Source organism: Falco biarmicus, chromosome 8 (genome assembly GCF_023638135.1).
Source record: "Falco biarmicus isolate bFalBia1 chromosome 8, bFalBia1.pri, whole genome shotgun sequence".
Lineage (NCBI taxonomy): Eukaryota > Metazoa > Chordata > Aves > Falconiformes > Falconidae > Falco > Falco biarmicus.
The window spans coordinates 22,341,087-22,361,571 of record NC_079295.1 but is presented as its reverse complement, the minus strand read 5'-3'; the positions used below and the strand labels follow the sequence as shown (position 1 = coordinate 22,361,571).

Sequence of the window (20,485 nt, the reverse complement as noted above, 5' to 3'; positions counted from 1 at the left end):
CTATCACTTCTCTGAATAGACAGCTCTAAAGGCAGCAGCTTTTTTTTTGGCTGCTGAAAGCTGGGTAGTACAGTGGGCCAGGTACACTAGGGTTCACAAATCCCAATCACATTCTGTGTTGGTGAGCTCTGTCATATGCCAGCTCACTACAAGCAATACGCTTCCTGAAGCTGGGTCTACTTCTCCACTCTCAATACATTTTAAAGGGATATTCATATTATTCAGATGCTAAAATACAAATGGGTTTTAATGAGAAGCAGATCTTCACAAACAGTCTTTACAATGACAGTGGTCAATTGTTTTAAATAGAGCCATTACTGTGTTGTCAAGTCAATGATTCTTATATGCTATATAAAAAAGTTCATTGTAAAATGTGGGACTCATTCCAAGCTTGGAAGGTCAGGTTTGAAAGTTAAAATAGTAAGACTTTTTTGTAAATCCCTGTAGGATATAGATAAACATTATAAACAAAATCTTTGGTAGCGTCAATATTATACTTCATTTGAAAGAGAGAAATTGTAAAATATTTTCATATTTAATTTTTTCATATGCAGAGAGAAGATATAATTAAATTAATTAAAGAGATATGTGGTAAGTACTCAGGGAAATTTTAATTTCAGATTCTATTTTTCTTCATTACATTGCCATTATTCTCCTTTCTAAAATGATACCAATTCAAGCCATCATGATCTGGGTTTTTTTATTTTTTCCTTTGCAGGTTGCGGTATTAAATGTAAGGAAATTCCTATGGAGCTTGTGTTTGTGATTGACAGTTCTGAGAGTGTGGGACCAGAAAATTTTGAGATTATCAAGGACTTTGTAACTGCTTTAGTAGACCGAGTAACTGTAGGCAGAAATGCTACCAGAATTGGCCTTGTGTTATACAGTTTAGAAGTTCGGCTAGAATTTGGTCTCAACAAGTATACAACTCAACAGGATGTTAAGCAAGCAATTAGAAAAATGCAATACATGGGAGAAGGCACTTACACAGGAACTGCTATCCGTAAAGCAACCCAGGAAGGATTTTTTGGTGCTCGAACAGGAGTGCGAAAAGTAGCTATTGTGCTAACAGATGGCCAAGCAGACAAGAGAGAAGCTGTAAAACTAGATATTGCCGTTCGAGAGGCTCATGCAGCGAACATCGAAATGTATGCAATAGGAATCGTAAATACTTCAGATCCAACACAGGTTGAGTTTGTGCGTGAACTAAATCTGATTGCTTCAGACCCAGACAGAGAGCACATGTATCTCATTGATGACTTTAATACCCTTCCAGGTGCGTTCACTGCAGTTTTATCCTGCATTGTATCTGATGCCTCTCAAAACAGGGTGGGGTGGGGAAAGCATTATCTTTGTGGATATGTTTTGATGCTGATCAGGATTAGTCACGAGGTGTAAAGTAATAGGAACCTAGACATACAGATTCCCTTCTTTTAAGGAGTCACATTAGAGGGCAATGATTCATCATGCCAATGGGGAGATGTCACCTATATGTAGGAAAACAGCTGCTTAAACTAGCTTTCTAAGCTGGGTAAGTGCTCATGCACTGTAAATCTGCTGCACTGGAAACCAGAGTCAAACCCACTGGGGAATTCCATTGGGAAATAGTCCATTTTCATTGGGTTATTTACACGAGCAAGGTAAGCAGTTATTTTCCCACTACCAACCAGCAGTTGTTGCTAAGCTTAGATGAACACCTTTAGGTGAGTTCATTGTATTTTTTACTGTGTAGAGGACTTACAGGCTGGCAGATTTATGACAAGTCCAGAAAGCCTGGAATAATCTTCTTAAAAGCAAAGGAGTATGGGATTGCATGTGTATTATTTACATATATAAATAATTCAAATTTTAGAAATACATTTAATTTCTCAGTATGATTATTTTTTTACTTCTTTTTTTAAACAGCTCTTGAGTCCAAATTAGTCAACCAATTTTGTGAAGATGAACATGGTACCTTAATATACAACCGTAATGGAAATGGTGCAAGCATAAATGGACCATCTTTCCATTCAGTATCTTCAGGTTCCTTACATCACATACTTCAGAACAACAATGCTAATAGACAGTCACTTTCCGTACAGACACCTGGAGTATCTACAGTAGAAAGTCTTCCAAGACTTGGTGATCTTCCTCAGCGATTAGCTCCGGTACGAAAATTCAGCAGGTTTTAATGAGCAAAAGTTTTATACATAAATATATATATATAACCTTCCCTGTAATATGTAACTTCCTCCTACTTTTCTACAGGACAGGTACTGTAATAGCTCCTTTACCTTGGTATGCTCAGAGCTGGCTGTTCCAAGTAAAAGTTCTGACGTTACACGCAGGCAGTTATCTAATGGCTATAATTTATTCCTGATACTGTTACAAGGATTATTATTCCTGTGTTTAATACAGTAATATTTGTGCCACAGTGTGAAACATAATCTTATAAAAATGCAATTACACTGTAATAATTAAGTCTAAGAATAGTAATTGAACTCAATTGTAGTCCATATTTTGAAGTTTTTAAATAAAATTCTGTAAAGGTCAACTGAAAAAAGTATATTTCCCAGGTTTAAGATTGATAACCTTCTTGGTAAACCACCAGATGAGGCTAAAATCCTGATTCTTATCACTGAAGTCAGGGTAAATGGAAAGGAAAAACATTACAAAAACCTCTAAGTGGTGAAGGGCTTGTTCATTTTGAGACACTTCACAATATCTGAAAAGCAAAGAAAATCAAATGCTTATTTCAGACCAAAGCACCTCCTGTGGTAGTATATGAAGCCTATGAAGAGGAACAAGAGGAGGAGGAACAGTCATCCTTGCCAACAGTGGACACTAGAGGTATTTTTACCATCATTCATTTCTTCATCTTTATTTTTGGCTGATCAAAAATCAGCGTCTCATCCTGCTTCTTTTCACCTACAGCTGTGGCATCATTACTGCCATCAAAACCATCATCATCAGATAAAGTGACGACATCATCTCTTTCAACTGCAGGGCTCACACCAAGACCAGGTTATAGATGTAACTAGTTTTGCATTGCCCTGATACTAGCTTTTCAATAGGCTTTAAATCAGAAAAATTTTGTTCCACTCTCTGAAGATTTCATGAGCCCATGCTTTGGAGAAGAATCCATTTCACGATTTTGTAACATCTAGTTGCGTTCTCGTACAGCCTGTTCACCAGTTCTTGTCTTCCCAAATTCCAAATCCCACTCATCCACTTACAGGAGAAGCAAGGTCAGCTATAATCTGAGAGGTCATAAATGGCATCAAAAAGAGAACACAGTGGTAGCTGAGGTGGGCCAATGAGCAGGTAATTCGTCAGCCAAGAAGGGGCAGTCTATGGAGATGGGAGGCTTCAGAGAAGATAATGATTTCAGAATTGGACAGAAAAAATAGATTTCTCCTTCAGAGGAAAAATATGAAAAAAAGGGTGTTTAGTCATTTGAGGGAAAGTAGTTAGCTGACTGCTCAAAGAATTGATTCTTTTAACATGAAATGTCCAAATGTATTCTGTTCATCATTTGTGGGATTCACACTTTGAGTTTCAGTAATAATGTATTATGATGGGAAACATGTTCCCATGCTTCATGGGAACATGGGCATGACTATTACTCTGTCTCTGGCAAGAACTTTTTTTTTTTTTTTAACGTGTCAAGATACCGGTTGCCAAAGACAGAATATTGATGTCACAATATGAAACTTGAAGGAAAAGTATTTTCTATTTCATGGTTAAAGTGAGTGAGACTAGATTGTATGTCCCAGTCCTCTAATGTGTATCTGTAGGAATCATTAGACCAACAAGCTTTATATCCAAACTTAACTAGTATGTACATAATTACTACCATTGTATTAGGTAAGTAGCATAAACATCTTACAAAAGACTGAAGTTTTTATATTCTTCTTACTGTTCTAATGCCTCTTCCCCCCCACCACGATGAGAACTAATGTGCTGAAGCAACGTACTGCAGAAGGATGACAGTCATACTTGTTGGAAAATAGCAGGTGCAACTAGCTTACACCTCTTTGGCTTACAGTTTTGGATTGCTCACAAGAATAGTTGCTGATAATTCGATTTCAAAGTTATCGGATTCATATTGTTTCCTCTTCTGGTATGTAGAGCCAGAATACTAATATTTCTGGAGTTACTAGAACTATGCCAGTAAAGGAATAGTTTACTTGACCTCCTAAGGTGCATTTTTAACTTGCCTTCAAAGCTAGCATCTTTAGAAGTGAATCTTAAATTGCTGTATAACATTAGCAGAAAAAAACCTAAATAAAATAGTGTTTAAAAGTTAAAATCTATACAATACAATTGACTTTTACAAACTGAATTGTTTCTATTCCTTTTTCTCTCTCTTTATTTTAGAAAGTATCCTGGACCTCCGGTGCAAGTTGAGGCTGGATCAAGGGCCATGCCGTGTTTATATCATAAAATGGTATTATGATAAACAGGCCAATGCCTGTGCTCAGTTTTGGTACGGTGGCTGCAGTGGAAATGCAAACCGCTTTGACAGTGAAGAGGAATGTAGAGATGCTTGTGTACTTTTTTCTGGAGGTAGGGATTTATCTCTACATTAATAATGAGCAAGTTGAAACTATTGATTGTTTGGATTTATCATCAAGTATCCAGCTCACTTTAATTCTTCTTGCATATATTGTATGATGTAGTCCTTATGTAACAAAATAACATCTTTTTCAACGGTATTAAGAGTACAAAATTTCTGTTTTACTAAGGTATAGTAAGACCAGTATAGCATTTGCCATAGTAATTGCCCTTCCTTCACCTAGATCTTTAAATACTACCATTTACAATCACTAGCTATACCTCATTTTATATATGGCTTTGGAAAGCAATCTTTTGTCATTAAAATGATGTAATTTCTTTTCTGTTACAGAAATCTGATATTTGGCATGGATTCTGCAATGAAGACTTCACTTTTTTTTGAGAGAGAGTGTTCGACAAATCCTATTTTAATATTTCAAGCCTAAAATATCAATTTCCAAATTACATGCAGAGTATTACTCAGTACAGATAAATAGAGCAAATGCATCAACCGGTGGCCTTCGTGCTTTCTGGGTCATAAGACAGGGAGGTGGCTCAGCTACCCACCTTTCCCAACCAGATCACAGTTACATGTAGTAGTTTTTTCTGTAAACTTTCCTCAGTTTCAATTAGCTAACAAGACATATGTCAAATGCAGTTAAAACACATACACGGATTTTATCAATAGCTAGCATCAATAAATTAGGTTAGTTCATGTCTTAAGTGGTCCTTGACATGTTTCTCTTCCGAGAGCCCAATCTAATTTTGAATGCATTTCAGTCTTTCCATCTCTTTCTTTGAAGTTTTTAAACCTATGTTCAAAACATCAAATGCAGCACAGAGTTCATTCTTTATTTCCTGTCACTGCCATATTGCTTCTTACATTTATGTCTGTCTGTATATGATGTATTTCCTATTCCACTTGATTTATATACTTGAAAGCTTGTTTTTAATGAAAGAATTCTGGTTTTATTGCCAGGACAGAGAATGGACAGCTGTACCTTTATAGGCCTAAAAACTTCCGTTGTTGTCCCAAAATCAGGGTTCTTCACCCGGCATGCAAGAACCAATCGACACACAGAGTTGAGGTATTTCTTTATTACACATATGCAGAAAGCCAGGGGCTAGGTGGTGTTCCACAAAGCAAGCCCACTCACACAAAAAATTACGTATTTATCCTGTAACATGATTAGTAAAAAACACACTTGAATTTACACTTATAGCTCAGTGATTACTATCTTCTTTGCCACTGGTTAGGCATATTTAAATTAGCCTCGCTTGCATGTAGATTAGCACACATGCTCCCTGCAGGTGGTGGTGGTGGGAGGTGTACGTCTTTCCAGTTTTAAATTGAGCTGGTGGTTGTAATCTCCCCCTGCCACCTTTCCCTTTCCCCTAGTTAGTGTCTCATTCTGCTGACTTCTTGTCTTTGTTGGAATTAACTGGCTGTGGGCACCTCCTGGGGCAGGATGTTCTCCTTATCAGGCTTGTAGTTCTCCTTCAAGGGCACAGTCATTCATACAAAGTTACAGATACATGACTAACCGAACGTCACTAGAAGCTGACAATAAGATAACAGGGATTGAATGTATGGCTAGACATCAACTCCACAGCTAAATTATTTACTGTGTTAACGTGCTCCTGATGATGTAACTCCTGCATGTGGAACCCCATGGTCATTTTTGGTTGGGTTTGTGGGTTTTTTCCTGAACAAATTTTAAGTTTGGTGTATCAACAAAAAATGGAACGTGGCTTCAAGTCCAACACCTGCTACCCTTCCTACCCAGGGAGCCCGGACATGGCGGCACACTGCTCTTCCCACCGCCCAGCCAGGGGCCATGGGCAGCACCGGCCGTGGCATCTTCCTTCATCACGTTTCTATCAACTCCCAGGTGGGTGACAATGGGATCAATGGGTTCCTCACTAATTCACAGACCAGCTCCAGGGAAAAAACCGTCAAAGGTCAAGTTTCTTTCTATGATTCGTACTTTTTATTTGGAAGTGGTGGGATACTGCAGTTAAAATTCTGCTAGATATGGTTTTCAAGTTATTCCAAATCAGAAATATGATACATCCCATCTAGTCAAAAACAAACAACCCCACAGCCAAAACAGAAATCACAGGACTTCAAGCTGTGATTTACCAAGTAAGGGTTTCACAAGCTTTATAGTTTACCGACTGTAGAGGGGGCTGGCTTAACGATCGGCCACGGCAACACACGTTACTCTGTGCCAGACAGAACTAACACGCGAGGAAAAGCTGCAACAACGCCGCGCTCCACCGCCTCGGAGCACCCCGAGCCCCCTCACGAAACACCCGCCAAGTCGGCGTGACGGCGGCTGCGCGCCCACAGTACGGGGCTGCCGCAAGGCACGACGGGACAGCGCGGGAAGGCGGTGACGGCCCGGACCCGCCCGCCCAGCCCCCGCCTGGCGCCGCAGCCAACCGCGATCGCTGCGGGAGCGCAGGGCACCGCCCCCGTTGCCACGGTGCGCGCGGGGCCGCCGGAGGGAGCGAGGCGCTGGCCATGAGCGCGGTGCTGGACGTGCTGTGGGAGGACAGAGATGTCCGCTTCGACATCTCCCCGCAGTGAGTGGCGCTGCCCTGCCCTGCCCTGCCCTGCCCTGCCCTGCCCTCACAGCGCGGCTCTCGGCCGCTGCCGGCCTCTGCCAGGCGGCTGAGCGAGCGCGGCCGCCGCGGGTGGCGCGGTGCATGCTGGGAACACGCCTAGTGTGGCGGCGCGGGGCGGTGGGCGGGCGCGCTGTCCCGGCAGGGTGGGAGGGGGCCGGGGTGGCCGCCGCGGCTCAGGCGGGCGGGCTGGGGAGGTGGGTCAAGTCACCGTATCGAATCTATGAAAGGGAAAAAAAAAAAAAAAAAAAGAGGTTGCAAGCTGGAGGACCGAGGGCAGGGTATTCGTTTCCCACCCGCCTGTAGCGTTACTTGTCGCGGAGAAGTAAAAGCACGCCCCAGGTGCGTGTGAGGTGACGGTAGCAGTCACCGGTCACAAGGACGCGGTGTCCCCGCCGTGGCGCCGGCAGCCAGAGCTCACGGGGAGGGGCTGCGGCCGCTGCGGGCCGGGGCTGGCGGCACCCCTCGGCGGGGCAGGGCCGGCGCTGCTGGCGGCCGTCTGCCGTACCTGGGGCGGATAGCGCTGCTCTGCGGCTGTGGCAAAGCCCCGCGTAGCTCTTGTTGCTGGAGCTGGAAACTGGCAGCTGGCTGCTGTGGTCTGGCGGTGGAGGCTGAGCGGACTGTCGGGCTTCACCTCCCTCCCCCCCAGGTGACCCTGCTGAGACACGGCCTGCCCCTCAGCCGTGCTGCCACCGTGACCTGCGGAAACATGGAATTGTGTCCTGGATGTCTAAGCAGTTCTGTCTTATTTTCTTAAGAAACTGTCACGAAGACAGAGCCTGCTTTCATACTTCTTTTAATGCCGATGTTACTATTCTTGCTACCTCCTGCCCAATGTCTTTTGTGCTGTTCGGTGAGGTATTGTTGAGGCCATACCTGGTGGCTTGGTTCTGGTCTCCAGTAGTATCTCGTGGAATTCCCCTCCTGGTAACACATTTTGTTTCAGTCGTGCCAATACGCTGAAGAGTTTTGGCTGCTTTACACGATACAATTAAAATACAGCAAAATTTCACACAGCATCTGTTGTGTAATTAGAATGGTTAGGCCATTTAAGTCAAGCAAAATATAAAACCCCAAACCACGCCCTTTGTGGGGAAATTCAGAGCAGCATTTCACATGTTTGTCTGCATCTGATGTTTTCTTTGCTGACATCTATTCTTTCCTGAGCCTAGCACCACTCTTTATGACCTAAAAGTACAGCATGAGGCAACAAGTTTTATCCGTTTACAAATTATGTTATTATCCCAAACCTGGGCTCTTCACTCCGTGTGCAAAAGCTGATACACACACAGAGTCAAGATAACTTACTGCATGTCTGCACAGAGGTGGGTGCTAGTTGGTAAATCCATAAAGCTAGCTGTCTCCTATCACACAGTAAAACATTTTATGCACTTTGCACAACTGTTTACTTACTTCTCATTTGCTCTTAAAACCTAATCTCCATTTAAAGGTAAAACATTCTTCCCCCCCCCCTCCTCCCGCATGAGTTCTGTGGGGAGGGGGCTTGCTTTGCTTGGGGGTGGAACTTTTAGTCCCCTAATCGGGATAGTTCACACATAGTTCAAGTAATTTTCAGTTCAGTCTCATTAACCATTTGGTTTTCCTTGAGGTTATCTTGTTACTTTTTAGGTTGATAAATTTATGGTGTCTATTCCTTCTCCCAAGACCATGTTTTGTTAACTGTAAGGATTAGTTAACAGCCCTGTTTTTCAGATTTTTTTTCTTGTTTTTCATTACTGATATTTACGTATTTGTTTAAGTAAATAACTCGTATCAATGTGAATGAACTTTTTTGCTTTTCCCTCCTGTTTTCACGTGCTTTCTTCCTATTTTGGAGTATAGTTTCCTTGGTCACACTTGCTACATAATTATTGATTTAATGTTATAATTTAATAATAAAGGTATGGAAAATATTAATATGCCAGATGTAGTGATAACAATTTTAGGTATGTAATGTTGATGTGTGTGTATATGTGGATTTTTTTTATTGTGTGATGCACTAAGCAAAAGGAAAGTGAAGTAGGGAAATAGACATGGCCTTCTTTTGGATGATACATCTAATCTGTTTTTCATTAGGTAATTTTTTTTTCTTTTAGACAAATGAAAATGAGACCTGGAGAGGTCCTTATAGACTGCTTAGAGTCTGTTGAAGATACCAAAGGAAACAATGGAGACAGAGGTACCTGCATACTCAGGGGAATTGTAAACTTTCTAGTATTTAACCTGTGCAGGTTCATGAAGGTCCTGTTTGGTTTCCATTGAACTCTGGATCAATGGTCTGTTGTAGAAAATAGATTTCACAGTTCTATCTCCCCTGGAGTGTCTTCGAATAGGATCTCTTGTTGGAAATTACAGGAAGGTGATAATCTTGTCTCAGAATTTGTTTAGAATTGAAAGCTTTGTAAGAATGATCCCTTTATAAATATTGTGGTGATCTTTTGCTGCAATTCTGTTCAATGCTTAGTTTTTCCTAATCTGTTTCAGAGTGACTAGGTAAGGAATATATATATTCTAGTATGCAAGGACATGAAGCAGACAGCAAGCTGAGGTGACCCTTCCTGGGGTTGGGTGTGCTTCTGTACAGGGTACAGAATTGAATAAATTTGCATGTGACATAAAGGGGTGAGGTTATTGATGAAGACAGCTGCGACAGTTAAATCGCTGCCTTCCCCTTCTCCTCAGAGCAGTTCTGCACTGATTGTGTGTCTGCATTTTTATTGTAGACAGGTGGATGTGAAATCAGTAACAGTTCTCAGTTTGGTTTTGAAGAATGCTGGTTATATATTAGAGGTTGTTTCATTTGTTCCTTGCTGGATTTTCTCTCCTAGCGTTCCAAAAAAAAAAAAAAAGTGTTTAGTGATTTTCAAGGGGAAGGAATATTCTGGTGTTTCAAAACTAGAGGTAAATACGTACCACAGAATGGAACATTTCATTTAATGGAAGGTGTTCAGACTAAAAACTTGTTATTTCCAGGTAGACTGCTTGTGACAAATTTGCGGATTATTTGGCGCTCATTGTCATTGCCCAGAGTCAATCTCTGTAAGTATAATTTCTTGTTAAACAACTGCAAATTTTGTGTTTCCTTTGTGGTAGCATGCTATTCTTTCACAATAGTATCAATTACAGTACAGAATAGTATAGTTCTGTTGCTCTGTAAAGTCTGAAATAAACTGTTACTGCTGAATCTGTTTGTAATATAGGAACTGTTAAAACAATTCACAGCAAAATATTGATTCAATGTTAATTTCTCAGAACAGAAGTTGAAGAGTACTTCAGACATTTTGCATTTGGTCTATGTGGGTTTCATTCATTTTTCTAGAAAGAAACAAAAATTTGAGTTTTGTACGTCTTGTTGCCACCTGTTCTATATTTTTATATATATCTTTTTTTCAACATTTTGTCTTACAGTTTTTATTCCCCACAATTATCTGCCTTTCCAAATTTACTATTGTAAGCTTTGAATAAGCTTCTGATTTTTAACTGTATGCATAGTTAGCATATCTATTCACATTTAATTTAATTTGCTGAAACAGGGGCAGGATGCATTTATTTTGTACTCACAGTATTTCCAGTGCTCATTTCTTAATAGCCAGTCAATCTTGAAAATCTGTATCCTGTTCATAATGTAGATAAACTTATGCTCTCTGCTTGCTTGCTGTTCTGCATTTGCTGTCTTGTATGTGCATGTGCGTACAAGTGCACACACACACTGCTACTTCTGTATGTCTTTATAAAATTAAAAAAAAATGTTTGCTTGTGTATTTCAGTTTTAGAATAGACATTTTTAGAGGAGATCACAAACTTATGGAGTAGTTCAGCCCTATTGTAGAAACTCAAGGAAGTCTAACCTACAGCTTTTAGAGTTCAATGTGCTTTCTAGCTTTCAAGATAATGCATTATTTCTTACATAAGGGATATTTAGACAAAAAAAATAATAGTTTGTTGGATGCCATTTTTTACTATTGCTGTTTTAGAAAATTTCTTTTAAGCAACCTAGGAAATAGTGTTTTGCTGCTATTTTTGCAAGTGCTGATTCCATAAAGACTGAATATTCCTATCTGCGTAACTGCTAGCACATCTGAGATTTTGAAGAAGCAGAATCTTGCCAAAGCAAATTCGTGTTAGGTTATTCCAGATTTTTATTTTTTTTTTGTGGGTTTTGGGGTTTGTTTGTTTTCATCTGGCTGTGCTTCTATTGGTATCAGTAGCAGGACTGTCATTGACATTCAGATTTAGTCCATACCATTCTAATGCATCTGTTTGTTTTAGGAAGAATGGCTGGGATTGTTTCTGTTTTAATTTTGTATCAGAGCACTACTGAAGAAGAGGCAAAGTTAAATTTATAACTGTTTTTTCCTCTTCTTTTTGTTTCTTCTACACTTCTACTTTCCTTTTTGCCTTTTTTTTTTTTTTTTTTGGACATCTCCTTAGCTCTTCTTCTACGAAGTATTATATCAATGGAGAAAGTTTTATTTATAAGGGTGAAACTTATGGGCAACTTATGATGAAACAGACCTTCTTGAGGCAACGGTCAAATGCTGAAACCAGGGAAATGCTGATTAGATATTATGAGAAAAACATTCACAATGATGGCAAACAGTAGAACAGGCTCCTAGAGTGGCTGTGGAATTGCCTTCTTTGGAAATACTCAAAACTCAATTGAACAGTACCCTGAGTAGCCAGGTGAAGTTGGTCCTGCTTTGAGAAGAGCATTGGACCAGAAAACCTCCCAAGGCCCTTTCCAGCTTAAATTAGTCTTTGATTTTGTGATTAAGGCCCAGATTGTTAACCACTGTGTAATTCTCGCAAATAACATCGAAAGCTGTGCTACAAAATTCAATATTGTACTTTGCAATTTTGACTATTTTTTCTTGTTCTCAAAACTGTTCTTTATTTTTTTCCCCCCACTAACTTTTAGCTGTTGGTTACAACTGCATTATAAATATAACGACAAGAACTGCCAACTCGGTAAGTTTCAAAAAAATACTTTTTAAAATAATAAAAGAATATTTTATTTAAAAGAAAAAATAATTTGTAAAAATTCATTGCTTATACATATTGCACTATATGAACAGTAATCTGAAAGTTTACAGTTTACAAGAACAGTAATAGGATAGTAGTGGAAGTTTAGTTTTAAAAGTTGAGAAGGTTTTAAATTTCTATAGGAGCATGGTTTTAGTCAGTTTCCTAAGGCAGTAAAACTCATGTAATCACGCTGTTTGGTGATTCCTCTCCCCTCTAGGTAAGTGAAGCACACATGGGCTCATTGTGTCTAAATTTAACAAAGGTCTAGAGAGGCATTAATCCTGTGCGAGAAGGCTCTCAAATACATAACTTGCCATTGGTTTTGCTTGCAGCAAAAAACTAACAGGGAGGTTATGTAGGTTCCGTGGGCAGCCATATGGTAACAAAGTCAAAAATACTCCTTCGGTCATGATACTGCAAATGTATAGCAGGCAGGGTTCATTAGTTCTACTGTTGATGATACTACTAGTTTCTCCAAAAGAACCTGAGTCCAGTTGAAGACAACAATAGATTAGTGGATCAGGATTACACCTTCAGGTATACTATTTAGAACAAGACTTTTGAAAACATGTCAAGATTATTTATTGCCTGTACAGTCAAGCTACTATATTGTCAAAATGTTAATTTTTTCCTTACAGAAATTGCGAGGGCAGACAGAAGCGCTGTATATATTGACAAAATGTAACAACACACGCTTTGAGTTCATATTTACTAATGTTGTCCCCGGGAGTCCCAGGCTCTTCACTTCAGTTATTGCGGTACACAGGTAGCATACTTAAAATCGTGTTTGTTCATCTACGAAATTCAATGAATCAAATATGTGGGATTGCTACTGATGATGGACCCAGTATATAACTGCCCATATTTACCATTCAGAAAACTTTCCCAAAAGAGGAGAACAGCATCTCTGGAAGGGAGAGAACGATCACAAATTCTAGTAGATAACTGTGCAAAAAGAAAATTAATGTGTATTAATACCAGTCATTGATCACAATTTATACGCCTTGTGTGTATATACTATCTGAACAAATAAAATTACAAAAGAGCTAATTTCAGTGTGTATTTTCTATCTATAATTTCTGTCTATAATAATTTCCCTTAATTTTGGATCATGTAATGGAAATGAAGAGTTAAATCCTGGTCAAAACTCTTGACTACAAAACAGTGGATGTTTCCCAATAAACATAAGTCATGTGAATGAATGTGTGCATAATACATTACCATAGGTTTCTATTTAAGAGCTGTGGAATACTGACCTATGTATATTGGATGTTTTTGACTTAACTGGCACTGAAAAATACAGGATTCTTGATGTCCATGCTATTTATAACATGGGACCCAGAAGACTTAAGCTTTGCAGCAGACGCTGGGAGATGACTGTCTTAAGGAAAAGAAATATATATATATATACACACACATGTGAACAATACAGTAGATCAAAACAGGTGTCAAAAAAAAACCCCTTTAAAGATAACTTCATTAAGGAATGCTGAAGTACAATGGTTTACCTTGATGAAGTTTTGATAGTGCTCTCATTTTTTTGCAATGTGGTGATCAGAAGAGTTGAAAATACACATTTCATATTGGTGCTGAAACAAACAGTAAAAGTAATAGAAGACACTGAAATGGTAACTTGTATTTTTTATGTTTTGCAGAGCTTATGAAACTTCTAAAATGTATCGTGACCTGAAGCTGAGAAGTGCATTGATTCAAAACAAGCAACTGAGATTATTACCACAAGAACAAATATACGATAAAATCAATGGAGTCTGGAATTTATCAAGTGACCAGGTATAGTGAAAAATGAGACTATGTTGACTACAGCGAAGTTAAAGTGTTTTGGCAGTTGTACTGCTATAGCATTGTAACCTCAAAGGAATTACCCTTAATTCAGTTTATTAGTTGATGCATGCGAAGAAACTGATCCCATGTATTTACTACTCAGTAACGAAGTCTCCTTTTGGGATCCTGAGGTCTACATGACTCTGCTAATATTCAAGGAACTAGGTACACAGTCCCTTTTAAGAAGATTTATTTGTGGGTCTAAAGCTCTGTATCATTCTGAAAGATGATCATGTGTTTCCAAAGTGCTCTGTTGAGTATTTGTATGTTTACACGCAGCTTTGACTACAGTGTAAGACTATATTGTCTTTTGATTACTGGAAACTGAAACTATTGGAATAGGAGTCTATGTGTTAAAACATGGAAAAATAAAGACTGTAAGGAAAAAATAAAACCCATTTGTATTACAGGGCGTTAGTTGCAAGTATTTCCCAGAGCCATGAAACAAAATGGGAGCTGTTATTTCTGTCTGTGCAATTTTAGTCTAGAATGGAAACAAGATCCATCCTGACAAGCTAAAAAGTTCTTTCCTCCTCGTTCCCTTGGCACACATCTCCACAATTGCCTAAGCTTAACCCACATGCCATTATACTTACGCTATACACCAATTCCAGATCTGTACAGTTAAGCATGCTCTCAGATGCTTCATGTACTCTCATGAGGTCTGCTGTGCTGTGATTTTGTCCTGCTTCACTGCGGTAATAGGTACTCCCAGCTATTTTCACCACTTGGGTGCTGTATCCTTTAAAGATTGGATCTTGCTTCCTTGCAATCAATGGAAGCATTTCAGCTGGTTTTGGTGGAAAGAATAAGCCTTTTATTGAATTAAATATGAAGCTATATGCTGCTTGCGTTTAAGTGGATAGCAGTAATCATCATGTTAGAAAAAAAGGCTGTATACTTCGAAGCAGTTCTAACATACCTTTTCTTTAATAGGGAAATCTGGGAACGTTTTTTATTACTAATGTGAGAATTGTTTGGCATGCAAATATGAATGACAGCTTTAATGTCAGCATACCATATCTACAAATTGTAAGTATCTCAAAACAACCAATTTCAGAACAAAATGGGAAAGTTCAAGTCTTTAGTTAAAACTCCCAGCTCACCAAAATTAGTATTTCATGTCCCACAGTCAGGGAGGAATTTAGTTTTACCAGCATCAACCATAGGGTAGATACTTTTTTTTTCCTTTTTTCTGTCTAGATTAGGGGCTTTCTTGGGCAGGTACTGTTAGTGAAAATGCTTTGTGTTTCCAGTTTTCAAACTGTTTACTATGTTGCTTCATGCCACCTACATACACTGGGATTAATGATTTGTGAACCTGATGTTCAGAAATGATCTGTTACTACTGTTACCACTTCTGGTAACACTTTTCCCTTAGGTTCGGGGATTCAGATTTGTAATGGTAAATGGGAGGGAATCCTGGTAGCCAAGCTTCCACAGCCAGTAGCTCTAATTAGCACAGTGTAAAAAAAAAAAAAGAATTTAAAAAATATTGAAAAATACATAGAGCAGATTTTCATCAAGTAATTCCAAAATTTTTAACAAACAGTTTTTACCTCTTTACCATTAGCGTTCAATAAAAATAAGAGACTCAAAGTTTGGCTTGGCGCTTGTGATAGAGAGTTCTCAGCAGGTAAGAAGCTTTAATAGACTTTTTTCACTGGTTACATTTTTATATATAATATTTCTCTAATTCTGACTTGTTACAGGGCTACTTTTAAGGTACTTGCAGTGTTCCTTCTGTGTGGCCTTTTGAACACAATGTGAAGAAAGTAATCTTTGAACTGCTTAAAACACCTGTACGTTGAGGTCTATATGGCTGTGGTCTCGAAGCGAAATGACAGTAGGCCAGCATGACTAGTTAAAGCAAAATAACTGTTCAAAACAGTGTTTTCTGACATTATCTTTGGAATCTAATTAATTCTATACTTAAGACACTAATTTTAATCTTTTTCACTTGTGTATCTGTTTTGCTGTAAGAGGGAAAATTATTTTTCTTCAATTCGACTTTAATAAAAAATGCTTTTAATGGTGATTTTTTTAAAAAAGTTCAACTATTTATCTGAAAATTTCTTTAATAACAGCATAACGATCTAACAGATTAAACATTTGCTGACTAGCTAGAAGTGATACTGATGATCTCTTATTGATTTTTTCCCATCCTTGTTTGCTTTTGTTTTTCTGTGTACCAAGTTTGTTCTTTGTTTATATAATGGGCTAACAGTTAAAAGTTCATTTACCTCATAGAGAAACATTGTCATTGTTTTTATTTCACCCATTGTTTAAGTGGCAGGATGAAGATAATGCCAAAATACAGATAATATTTTATCAGCAAACTGAAATTTGCTATCATTAAACTGCAAATCCCTATCAAGGGGAAAAAGTTGTTTAAATAATAAGCAAACACGTGTCTTCTTTATTCCTCTGTTACATAGAGTGGCGGATATGTACTTGGTTTTAAAATAGACCCTGCAGAGAAACTACAGGAGGCAGTGAAAGAAATTAATTCACTTCACAGAGTTTATTCAGCTAACCCTATATTTGGAGTGGATTATGAAATGGAAGAGAAGGTACTCCACTCATTTATTCTAAATTAGATACAGTATTGTGTTAACAGCAGTAATAAAAATGTATTAAACATATTAGATATGTGGATTTACTTACTTCAGTGTTTTGATTTGCAGCCTCAACCTCTTGAAGACCTAACAGTGGAGCAGGTTCAAGATGATGTGGAAATAGAAGCTGATGAATATACAGATGCTTTTGTGGTAAGCTTCTCCCCAGAAAATGGAAAACTGGAATACTCCTTGTTTGTTTTTTGAAATTTAAGCAATGTAGAGATGTCATCCTCAAAGGTAAGCTACAACTGAACTTCCTATATTTAAAACACATCTACACGCCTTTTATTCAAAATCCTGGTTGCTACAGGAATTCTGTGTGTGGGTTTTGAACTTAAGAATAAACTATTATTCAAAATAAATAGTAGTACCTATTTAAAGTAGTAGTTGTATGTAGTTTCTCTACACATGAAGGTCAGGAATAGCTTGAAAACTAGCAGTATAATATAATGAAATACATTATATTCAAAAAGTCTCCCTTCTTTTGGAGCAGATAAATAGATGGTGATATCTGTATGCTCAATGTTCATCTAAGATTCAGACTTAAAAGATTTTTAGAAAGGCAGCAGTAATTTTGAGTCACTCCTGACAACCTTTGCACTCCTGACAATACCAGTTTAGAAAACTGTTAGTATCTGATAGTCTCCCAGTATTTCAGGAAAACTTACTTTTAAATGCATTAAGTTGCTTTATGACCATCTTCTAGGAATTTCCAAATTTACTGTGCAGATTGCACAGGTAGACTGTACACGTTTTCAAGTGCTAGCCTTGACATGTTGACGTGTTTTATTAATTCACCTCGGAAATACGGTGCTAGCAGTGCTAACATACTACTTTAGATAGCTACTACTTTAAATAGCTACTACTGTTGGTGCAGTGCTAGTACCAATCTTATTGCCAACTTCTTTTCTTTTGCTGTCATCTACTGATGCAGGTGAGCTCTTATCTCTTCCTTTCCCTCCTTTTCCTTCACCTTTTTGCCATTTTTTTTTCATTTTTACGTATTTCTATACAGTCTTCAACATAGTTAAAGACTTACCTTTTTCCTTAAAAGTAGGTTGTTTGCTCTATTGGTGCCTATGTAATCTGGATTAAATAACTCCTTTGCATATTCTAATACAAAAACTGAAGCTGTTAATGATTAGAAGGTGTTTGCTATAGGAGAGATGGATTGTCCAGGGCCCAAAAAGTGGCTCCAGACCAATATTCCATGACAGTTGGCAGCTGCTATGCTGTTCTGTGGAGTCTTACATAGCTTGAGATCCAGCTGAGCAGGAAAATGCTTCCTTTGCTGCCCCTCGCCAGTCCATAAGGGCAGCTGAAGCAAGATCAGGCTTTCTTTGGTAAATATGAAGATCTAGAGCCTGCTGGTCCAGAGACTTCTAGAGCTGAGAATATTTTCAGAGATCTGCTGTCCTGAAGAATTTGAGCGTTAATTTCCACACGCACAGAATGGGAAAGATTGTGTCTCTTTCACAGGTATCTGACTGAAAGTAGAAATATTTGGTTAATTGTTCAGTTACTCTGTGTTTATTTCTTACACTGAATATGAGGTTAACTGAATTTTGATATTACTTACATTTGAAGTTAATTTTTGAAATTTAATAACAAGTGCTGCTGCACGTGAGGCAGAAGATGCTAGGATGCTGTTCGTTTGCCTTCATGGTAACATTTTATTCCCTGTAAAGTATTTGTCAGTGTAACAAATGTAATATGAAAATTTTACCATTTAAAAATAATTGTTTATTATGATGGAAAACTCAAAAGACTGGTATTTAATGAAAAACAGCATAATCACCAGCTCCTGTTAGAACCCTTTTGTAAATTATTTCAATGTATAAAAACCTCTGTTCTTGTTCAGAAAACAAAAATAAAAGCCAGTCTGGTTTGTTGCAGAAAACATACCAAATAACAGTTTTGACCCCAAGGAATTTTTAGCAGACTTGGTTTTAGACCACTTTTTTTTCCAAAGGTTGTGAGTTCTTTTTTTTTTTCTTTTGTAGGCTTACTTTGCTGATGAAAACAAGGTAAGAACATCTTTCTGTATACTATCAAATTCATGTTGTTAAAAATGGGATAATAAAGCTAAAAAGTACCTTCTACTTTCTTTCTTATCTCGTGTGTTCAAAAAAGCAACATGATGGTGAGCCTGTTTTTTCAGAAGAACTAGGACTTGCAATAGAGAAGCTAAAGGATGGATTCACGCTCCAGGGACTCTGGGAAGTAATGACCTGATTTAGATTGGCACGTGTTTGTTTCCTAAAGCAAGTAAAGACTCTCAGTTCTTACTCGGCTTGTGAGATCTGTAGAAGGTAATTTAGAAATACCGGATTAGCAGAAAAATGACATGCCAAAGTTAAAGAGCAGCAAATATTAGATAATATGTCCTCAGGATATGTCATAAAGGAAAGATTATTCAAAACCCTCGTATGTGTAAAAGCTTTGTATGTATTACCTTGGTTCTGTAAGCAGTGACAGGACAACCGATATCTACTATAAGAAGGGGTGGAGCCCCAGCTGCTGGTGGCAGCCCTGTCCCCTGCTGGCAGTCACATGTTCCACTGGCCCCAGAAGTCCCACCTTTCCTCTGGTCACATCCTGGAAGCACCTGAGAAGTCCCTCTTTCTGTCTGGCTATAAGGACCTGGAAGTCCCTCCCCACGATGTGCACAGTGGCTGCCATTTTATTTCAGCTGCCATTATGTAAAATGTCCTACCGCCATGTTTTCATACTGGTCTGTGGTTGGCTGGCTGTGGGTTTTGACGCACTTATACCTCAGGTGTTTTCAGGCTTGTGATTGGCAGGATCAGCCACCCCATCCTGCCTCCCCCAGAAGGCTGTCAGGGCAGGACGCCCCCTCCCCTAACAACACAGGGTCTGCCACAGTGTTTCAGCTTCAGCAGCCATTTTATGGCAGGTAGCTACTTTTTTTCTCTCTCTCTCTTTTTTTTTTCAACTTAACCACCCCTGTGTTTGCAGACTGCCCTGTGATTGGCTGCCAGGACCAGCCACCACCTGCCATTTTACCCAGAAGTAGGTCAGAAAAGGAAGCTTCCTCTTCCTATGTACAGGGAGACCATCATTTGAGATAGGGCAGTCTGTGGGATATGGTTTGATGCTCAATTTAAAATATTCTTGTATTTATACACGGTGATGTACTTTCCCATAATGATTGTATCTAAGTCAAAATCAGATTTCTATGAAACACAGAAATATCATCATATGTAGAACATGTTGTCTCTAGGTATATTGGCTGTGCCATTGCAGCGGTGCTGTGTTAGTGCTAACTTAGACAATACTGTTTCAAATTAGTTTTGATGTCTCAGAATTTTGTTTAATGTTCAGCACATATCATTCCAGGTACTTAATTGTAATCCAGATATCCTCATACAGTGTTTTCTTTTTTTTTTTCCTTTTTCTTTCCTTTTTTTTTCTAGAACACTTAAAGGAATTATCTAGAAAAAAGTGCACACACAAATACCGTCTGTGTTTGAGTCACTAGACCTTTATGATGTTATGTGTTAGAGAGAAATGAGTCATTTATTGTTTAAAGGAAGATGCAGCTGTTACGCTTTCTAGTGAGATAAGACCTCTATGCTATTTTCTATAAGTGGAAAAAGTCAAATGAGCTCGCCTCTCAGCTGTTTTAGCAGCTGACTGTTATAGTAAAGTCACTGTCGTGTGAATGTAATTGTGGAGTTTGTAGAAAATCTCTGAAGGTATTTGCTTTAATGAAATACTACCTATATTGAAAAGCAATCATTATTTCAATAAACTTCAACAATATTATACCTCACTGTAGATCTTGCATTCAAATAGTTGTGTTTCAATCC

General features: G+C 38.5%; 2 protein-coding genes across 2 annotated transcripts in view; both read left to right on the top strand.

The window, feature by feature from the left end:
* Window positions 1-4,571, top strand: part of LOC130153782 (collagen alpha-1(XXVIII) chain-like) — a 34,260-nt gene extending 29,689 nt beyond the window's left edge. The window contains exons 30-35 of the mRNA XM_056349096.1: window positions 555-591; window positions 719-1,276; window positions 1,906-2,147; window positions 2,739-2,829; window positions 2,914-3,003; window positions 4,360-4,571. Coding sequence (XP_056205071.1) covers window positions 555-591; window positions 719-1,276; window positions 1,906-2,147; window positions 2,739-2,829; window positions 2,914-3,003; window positions 4,360-4,571 — 1,230 coding nt within the window. The remainder of the gene's footprint in view (window positions 1-554; window positions 592-718; window positions 1,277-1,905; window positions 2,148-2,738; window positions 2,830-2,913; window positions 3,004-4,359) is intronic.
* Window positions 4,572-6,956: 2,385 nt separating this feature from the next.
* BBS5 (Bardet-Biedl syndrome 5) lies at window positions 6,957-20,448 on the top strand. Its single transcript, XM_056349986.1, has 12 exons — window positions 6,957-7,125; window positions 9,261-9,343; window positions 10,138-10,203; window positions 12,083-12,132; window positions 12,828-12,955; window positions 13,845-13,980; window positions 14,968-15,063; window positions 15,605-15,667; window positions 16,470-16,604; window positions 16,719-16,802; window positions 18,656-18,679; window positions 18,786-20,448. Exons 1-12 carry the CDS (start codon window positions 7,064-7,066, stop codon window positions 18,885-18,887), a joined length of 1,029 nt encoding a protein of 342 aa, XP_056205961.1. The 5' UTR covers window positions 6,957-7,063; the 3' UTR covers window positions 18,888-20,448.
* Window positions 20,449-20,485: the final 37 nt, after the last annotated feature.

Excerpts from the sequence above, each read along its gene's own strand:
- BBS5 (XM_056349986.1), top strand. The coding sequence starts at position 7,064 with ATGAGCGCGGTGCTGGACGTGCTGTGGGAGGACAGAGATGTCCGCTTC. Across the intron at positions 15,668-16,469 it reads TGATAGAGAGTTCTCAGCAG|AGTGGCGGATATGTACTTGG; the intron begins GTAAGAAGCTTT and ends TCTGTTACATAG. Across the intron at positions 16,605-16,718 it reads ATTATGAAATGGAAGAGAAG|CCTCAACCTCTTGAAGACCT; the intron begins GTACTCCACTCA and ends TTTGATTTGCAG.